The 8639-nt window shown below is 33.2% G+C and overlaps 1 protein-coding gene across 1 annotated transcript; it reads right to left on the bottom strand.

The window, feature by feature from the left end:
* Positions 1 to 4778: 4778 nt before the first annotated feature.
* Positions 4779 to 8104, bottom strand: LOC141618665 (NAC domain-containing protein 90-like). Its single transcript, XM_074435768.1, has 3 exons — positions 7771 to 8104; positions 7080 to 7375; positions 4779 to 5121 (listed from the first exon to the last, which is right to left on the bottom strand). The coding sequence occupies exons 1-3, from the start codon at positions 7925 to 7927 to the stop codon at positions 4780 to 4782; spliced, it is 795 nt and encodes a 264-aa protein (XP_074291869.1). The 5' UTR covers positions 7928 to 8104; the 3' UTR covers position 4779.
* Between the last annotated feature and the right edge of the window lie 535 nt (positions 8105 to 8639).

Below are 8639 nucleotides of genomic sequence, written 5' to 3'. Positions count from 1 at the left end.
CCTGATGACCAGGAAGTACAACAAAGCTTAATTTCATCAACATTCATATCATAGTGGTCGTATGCATGAAGGATATGTCTGGCATATAAAGACAATTAAGCACCGTAAATAAGAATTTGGGTCTGGGTGAGTTGTTGCCGGTGGATTTGTGGCGGCGGTGGGGTGGTGCGTGGTGGCAGTCGGTGGTGGCGGTGTGTGGTGGCAGTCGGTGGTGGCGGTGCGTGGTGGCAGTCGATAGTGGTGGGAAGTAGTGTTTGGGGGTGGATACGTGGATGAAGACTACTAGATACGTATACGAAAACTACTAGATACACATACAAATTGTGTATGTGGTAGTATAGACATGCGTATCTGAGAGTACTGATATGCGTAACTGGGAGTATTGACATGTGTATCTAACAATAGTGATATGTGTATCCGTAAAAAGTGTAAAACGTATCCACAAATAATATAAAACGAATCTGCAAAATATAAAATATGTATCTAGCTTTAGTGACATGTGTATCTGTAAAAAAAATTAGTATAAAAAAGTGTAAAAGTGCATATAGAATTTTATTGTAGAAAAAGTGTATCTACATATGTTATAGAATGTATCTGAATAAGAGGTGTATGTGGTAGAGAAAAAAAAAAAAAAAAAAAAGGTCAACTCAGCTAGTTCGTACGGTTCGTACGTTATATATATAAGACGGAAACAAAAAAAATATACGAAATGGGCCTTGGACGAAGAAATTTTTCGTCCAAGTCTGGGTCTGGACGAAAAATTCCTTCGTCCAGTATAGGCCTTGGACGAAGGAATTTTTCGTCCAGGCCCAAACCTGGACGGAAAATTCTTTCGTCTAAGGCCCATACTGGACGAAGGAATTTTTCGTCCAGGGGTTTGGACGAAAAATTTCATCGTCCAGCCCATTCCCCATATTTTTTTTTCGATTCCATTCTCAATTAATTCCGTCAACAAATCTATCCTAATTCCGTCTAGAATCAAGGCATCTATCCTCAAAAGCTACATGAAGATAGCAATTATAGGACGAGCCAAATTGTCATATGTTGTTTTGAGATCCCTAATTTATAAGAAAATTATTTTTCTTTGGTTTCCATTAGATTTATTTTCAATTATAATTATTCTTTATAAATGTCGTATGACGTTCTATTAATGAATTGTTCTTTTCTCTCAAAAAAATTGTCTTCATTTAAGACAAGAATCATCGTCTCAAAATTTCCAATCTCAAACTAGTCAAACCACGACGAATTTCACAAAATAAATAGGAGTTGTGTGCTTATAAGAACCTGCCTCCTTTCTTTATAGTTGTAATAATAAATTACCCTATTCGTTTCAGTCACTTGTTTACCTACTAGTGTAAATTCCCATGTTATAGCACGGTGTTTTTTAGTTTTGTTTTATAAAGAGACATTCTCATTATATTAATTGCATAAATTAATTGTACCTTTAATGTTATAATGTACTAATATAATCTTTTTTCTTTTTTTGGTGAAGCGAAGCGAGAAAAAACCCAACGAAAAGAAAACTATGTACTAATATAATCTTAGTAAGAGGTAGAAAATGAAAGTTTATTACCATCAAAAGACACTCTAAGTTAAGTTATTTTTGTCTTAAACCGTTTTTACTTTACTGTAAAAAGTAACTCTATAATGTAATATCACTGCATGAAACTAATTTATGACATTAAATTACAATTAAGTGATGTGAAAATATAAAATCTAATTAAAATGCGTATAAACCTTATAACAATAAGAAGTAAACACAGTATACCACGCACTTAAAAAGACGATTTACGAATAATTAAACTAATATTTTTTTATTTTTAATTAAAAAAACATAAAAATTGTTACGTCCTTTAAAATATACACCATATTTAGTGTGTAACTTATAAAGGATAATATAAGAAACAAATTTACGTAATTTTAGGGTGTAAGTGATGACAATAATTATGTTAAAGACTGCATAAGAAGCAGGTTTGCATAATTTTAGAGTGTAACTGATGAAAAATAATATTTATGTAAATTGAAATGATTGCATAATAAATTATGGATTTCAGTGAAAAAATCATAAATATGAATTTTAATTAAAAAGATTGGAGTTTAATTATAAGAATATATTAATTGAAAAGATAATAATGTAATGAATTTTTTTTACTTGTTACCTTATTTAGCTAGATGCCTTTTGGAGGGAAAACTAAGAGAAATTTTATTCTCTTAATAGTAGGGGGATTCTATATAAAAATGTCTTATTTATTATTTACTTTTCTAAATTGAGAATTATATTTTTAACAGATAATTTAATTATCCATATAACTTATGGTTCAGTTATCACTCAATAACAACACTCAAAAATACGAATTTTTTTCCAAAATGGAGCTTTCCCACAAAATAATTAACGAAATAGGTCAACTTTTAAACTTATTACCGAAAATGGGTCCACGTCATCAGCGAAGCTAGGTTCGTTTTAAGTCGCTCACCCGGTCAGCGGCCATACCCAAAGTGTCACTTTTTGGCACTCCAAACCTCCATATATAGTTTAACCAAAGTCGCCTTGTCAGCCAGCGACTTGGCTTAAAGTCGTCTTCCCCCTTGGCGTTTTTACAACTCCAGAAGACTGCTTAATTTTGCACAAGATGCCCCTTGAAATCGCTCTGGTAGTAAGCGACTTAGTATAAAATCGCCAGCTCCCTCACCGACTTGGCTGTATGTCGCTTCCAGCTTCATCATCAGGTTCTTACCTCGAGTTGTTCTTAATATTGTATAATCCAATCTTCTTGTATCTCTCAATTGCCTTGTAAAAAATCCTCATAATTAAGAACAATATTCCAACAAACAACCCCAAATGAATGCTTAGAGACTAATATCTTGACATTTAATCAAATTCATTGAATGATTTAGGGTGGTTTTTGGAAGAAAAATCGAATAAGAAAAGTTAGGGTTTTGAATTGGGAATTTTTTTTAATTGGGAAAAACTTAGTGAAGTGAATTGGGAAAGAGAGGAATGTGCAATATGGGCAAGAAACAAAGTCGCCTTCCGGGCCAGCGACTTGAACCCTTCCTCTAGCCTCGCTAAATTCGATCCTACGTGGACCCATTTTCGGTAATAACTTTGAAAGTTAACCTATTTCGTTAATTATTTTGTGAGAAAGCCCATTTTGGAAAAAATTTCCAAAAATACCCCCTTCTTTCTCTTAGATTGATGTGCCAAAATCTATAGTAAACAAATGTTGAGGACAGGACAGAGGGAGAAATAATTGGTCTTGTGGGCTTCATTTATTAGACCCTTGACATAATTTTATTAACCCTTACTAAAAGCTCACGTCATTGACCACGATTTTCAAAACCATGCATGCAGTTTCATCTTATTTATCCACGTGCTTAACTCAAGTCAAAATCCATTATTATATTTCATGTCCAATATAATTTGCCCTAAAGGTACTAATTAACACGTAAACTTCCTAGAAATAGGAAAGTTAGGTACTAGGTAGGGTTGCTTATTAGCTTTGTTCAGTATAAAATTATTAGCTTTAGACTTTGTTTTGGCTTACACGCCTCTTTCCCCCGAACCCCCCGTGATGTACTCCTAACTTTACTTTGTTTGTTTATTTATACATTGCTCCTTTCTTCCAAAAAAAAAAAATATAAAACCTAAAGGAGATCAGAAAGAATCAATTTTACTACTTGCGCTTCTTAATTATGCGTAATTCCTAGCAAGTTCATCAAAGCAAGACGGCTACACCAAATTGTGAGATTAACATAATCTTACAACAATTGGTCTCCCTTGTGACGGGTTATCATTTGTGGCGGATATTTTGTGAGATAAAATTGTAACAAAATGGGTTAGTGGAGAAAGGAGACCACATGAATAGTGTTGCAGAGAGAGAAAAAGTGGGTACTTTGTGAGGTAAAATGGTGAGTGACGGATATGTGCCGTCACAAACAAGAATTTGTGATCTTACAAAAACTGTGGGCCGGCTGACTACATAAATCTGATCTTACGAGTTACTCCCTCCTATTAACCATTTTCTTCCCTTTTCCTTTTTGTACAAAAAATAAGAAATTGAATTTGAACCACAGTAGCAGCGCTCGTCTCCCGGCAGATGAAATTTTCGGAACTTTTAGTTAAAATTAGGAATTTTTTTCGAGTTTACCTTATACCATTACCAATTCGTCCCCTCCTAAAATTTTTCGCCCTCCGTAAACTTAAATCCTGACTCTGCTACTGGTTCAAATATAGGCAAAGATAAATTGGTAGCGGAACAAGTAACCCTCACTGCCTCAAACATACTCTTACAAAAAATTTTACGTAATACTAATAAAAAATCCTTAAATAATATAAAACGCGTCATAAATCCCTATATAAATATATAACATTAAAATAAAAACGATAAAGTTTCATCTCTAACTAGGTACACTCTGTTTACAAATACTCCCTCTGTCCCGGTCATTTGTTGTCCTTTTCCATTTTGGGGTGTCTCAGTTATTTGTTGTCCTTTCTATTTTAAGAATGAATTTGATGAGTAATTTGATCACTCACACTCAATTTATTCCACTTGTCATTTAGTAATTGGCCCTCTCCTCCTTTCCTTGGTCTTTGTGCCAAAACCAAATGACAACAAATGACCGGGACGGAGGGAGTATATATCAACGTAAAATATTAAATTTCTATTAATTATCAGAAAATATACGTACATTTGAAATCGATAGACAACTACTTCAACCAGCTTCTTAATCCTAATATATTAATGCATGCTACACATGAATAGTATCGAATAACACAAATTAAAGACAACCTAATTGTTCCCAATCAATTAAATTATCAAGATTCTCGTCAATAATCTCAATATCAAAACTCTTACTACAATCATATTCATGCATGTCAATGTCCTTGGAGTTAAAGCTGCTATCGTCACTTTTTTTAACAATAACCTCTGATAACTTTAAGGTTATTGCTTCACCATTAATGTCGGCTTGTGAACCTCGTGATGATGGCCTACTTCCATGGTCAATAATTAGGTTGCCATTTTGTGGTGTTGTTGTTGTCTTCGTCGTAGTCGTCGGTCGTCGATCGAATGCACCTGGGGTTGTTACGTAAACTCTACACAATCTTAGCTCGTGCCTTAGCTGCACCAAATAAATTATCTTGCATGATCAGATGACATTATCATCCTCTATCTATTAAATAAATAGGTAATCTCTTAATTTTTCTCTCCAAAAAGTATCTTCCTAAATAAGGAAGTTAATAAAAATTAAATAGTATTCTTTAAATAAGGAAATTAATAATTATAATCAATGTTGTTAGGATCGGGATCCTACTTTAGATCGATGAGCTTCCTATGATCGCATCGTAAAATCGTAAGATCTTACAAATTAACTAAAATACATAATTGTGTTATCAAAATATGTTAAAATCTCGTGCTTAAATCTAAAAACACTACGGAGTATTATCTTAGCATGTGCCTACTAATTATTCTCGTTTATAATAGTTTTTTATCTTAAAATTCATATATAAAATTTTAGTAACTGAAAAAATTGAAATGTTTATGATGTAGGATCACGTCGTATAATCATATGTCATACGATCCTATGATCACGTCCTATCTTTTTTTTTTTTTTAGAAAAGATCATTATCATTAATAAAAAGTCATACGACATCTACAACATATGTCAAGCTCAATCGGATACAAATCGATTACAACCATAGGAAATAAATTCTTGTTCAAAGAATAAAACACTGCAACAGAGTCTCTATCATCGATTCGCCGCAAAAGGCTTTAATCCAAATATCTTGATTATCCTTTTACATGAATAGTTTAACTACGGAGTACTTAATAATCCGGTTTAAAAAGTTTTTTAGAAGATCGCTCTGCACAAGAAACTGTACACAAATCGAAAAACGATTTGGTAAAGGTGACAAAAATTGTAAATGGGGGACAGAATAAAACTATTGTTATATCAGAAATAAGAAAGACAAATAAAGAACAATAAAGAAAACAACGCACAGATTTACGTGGTTCACTAACGGTGTGGCTATGTCAACAGGGCAGAAGGGAGAGAGTTTTATTGATGTGTGAGGAGTTTCAGATTACAGATTCAGACGGTATGATAAGTATGGCTGCTAGGTAGAGGCTTAGAGAGTTTATATAATACTCCGTATTAGACCTAATACTGAATGACCTAATAAAACCCAAGACAGACCTAGCCCAATAACGCATAATCGTTCGAAGCGGCGACTAATAGAATCAAGGCACAAACCCAACAACTATTTGTCAAGAATGAGATTTAGATTGGTAAAGTCGTCATTTCAAGTAGCAACTTTACTTTATACATCATAACGTCTATGTGAGACAACGACCTTGTTATTAAATTTTACAAATAATTTCATCTCTCATTTGCAATTTTTTTTTTTTTTTACTTTTGAAATTAAAACACCAAATTGTTCCAAATAGAAGACCTTAGAGCTTAGAGCACTGTGGTAATGTACTCCGTAGTTTATTTTGCGGTAATAAATACTTTAATATTTCTAAAATAAATGGATAAATAGAGTATATTTTAATGTACATTATTTGACTCCTTTTACGGTGTTCGGATTTTTCAAAGTTTAGGGTAATTGAGTGTAATTATAAGGTGAATCTTTGGTCGGTCTAGGATGCTCGTAGGAAATACCCTACTTTCTACATTAAGGTGCATAAAAGTCACAAATTCTCATTTGTGAGTTGTGACCGATATTGTCCGTCATAAATAAGATAGCACTATTGTTGTAAAGCTATGTTATGATATATACTCCGTAATTAGGACTGCCAAATTATTCAAGTAGTACATGGATCGTACATATGCATATGATTTGTAATTTAAATGTTTTTTGTATGATAAAATTAGTGTAGAAGGATATACAATTCATCATCGGCTTTTAATGGGTTTTTTTGTCGATTTCGACTTACTGTAGACAACTAGGGCGTAAAATTAATAATTATTCCTTTAGCGCGGGCGTTATTCCAAAAGGTAAACGTTATCAACTGGTCAAGAAATTTGCTCCATTCGCATATAGTCGGAAAAAAAAGAAAGTATACTTGTTTGCGTACCTTTGGAGTCAAGAAATTAAGAGCATTAGTGTCCTCTTGCTTGATGGCTTTATATTCATTCATTTTCCACTTGGTTTTATCTCCAGTGGGAGCTTTTCCCTTGTAAAAAACCATTGTTTTCTTAACACCAAGGAGTTTATTTTGTGGAGAATATACATTACTCGGGGAGCCGGTGGCCTTCCAGTAGCCGGTTGTGGTGGATCGAGTCGGTCTCCCTCCTTGCGCCTCCCTCTCTTGTTGTGGCACGAAGAAGAACCATTGCTCAGTGTCCCCATGACATAGCTCTCCAGCTAGTGCTGTTAATTAATCACCAAAAAATTGTAATTAGTTATGGATTTTAATTTTTTATAATATCAAATAGACCCATATTATTGTCAAAAAATCATCGCAACCAAAAATTTAAACTAATGATTATGAGTCCCATTATTTTATGAGTAAATTAAAAATAACTCCTTTTTAATAAGGGGATAATTTTAAAAAACTGAATTTTAAAAAGGAGTTATTTTTAATTTACTCTTATTTTATTCCTAAATACTACTACAGTACTACCCCTCTCCAATCCCGGCAACCCACATATGTTCTTTATCAATATAATGCTTCCACCCTTAATACTTGTACCCACATTAAAGAGGAAGAAAATAGTGGATTGGAAGGAGTAAATACTAGTAAGTGTAGAAGTGTAAAAATGAACCTGGAAGTTGGTTGGGCTCATAGTTATAGATATCAAGAAAGGGCATAACTCGATCAATCTCGGGTTTTCGACAATGGAGTTGTGTGTGGAGGTAGAAGTAAAGCTCTTCTTCTGTAGGGTAAAATCGATAGCCAGGTAGAAGCTTATGCTCATCCATATACTAATAATAATACAAAATATATACACTCAATTATTCTTTAATTTGTCTTGCTTATTTGTTGTAAGTTTGATACATATATAAACACACACACAATAGTAGTCTAACATATATATATATGCAAAGGGTAATTTGTTAATTAGATAAATATGAAAATTGAGATGAAGAGATGAAGAAACTTCCACGCGGTTGTAAGAAGTAGAAAAAATTAAAAAGTTATGTTGTGTTTTATTTATTGAGATTTTGTAGGTCTTTATTTGAACTAGCTAGTCAGCCCTTCGATTATCTGTGCTCATTGTACGGACTTCTATATGGCTAGTTCATCACCGTCTCGGGAAATTTTTCGTCCTCTAACTTCAAATCCTAATTTCTAGGTTGGGGTGTTTGACTTGGAAAATTGATTTTATCGCTAGACTCAAATCGAGTCTGAACTTCAAACTTTCACGAGTCTAATGCTCAAATTTAGAATAAATTAAAATGTCATTTTATATATGCAAGTATGCAAGTTCATATTTTTATATACGAAAATTCGATCAGGTGTTATTTAAATTGCTTGGTACTCTTGTATATCATTTTGTTTTCATATTACTACACCGTCGTATATTTTGGGCGAGCCCTTCTGGCCTTCTTCATACTATGCAACCTCCCCTTATACAGTGTCATATTGTGATGTCTAAATAATTTGATCATTTTACGTCATTTTACAATATAT

This window comes from Silene latifolia, chromosome 1 (assembly GCF_048544455.1).
Source record: "Silene latifolia isolate original U9 population chromosome 1, ASM4854445v1, whole genome shotgun sequence".
NCBI lineage: Eukaryota > Viridiplantae > Streptophyta > Magnoliopsida > Caryophyllales > Caryophyllaceae > Silene > Silene latifolia.
The sequence above is the reverse complement of the archived record's forward strand: the minus strand, read 5'-3'. Positions and strand labels throughout refer to the sequence as shown.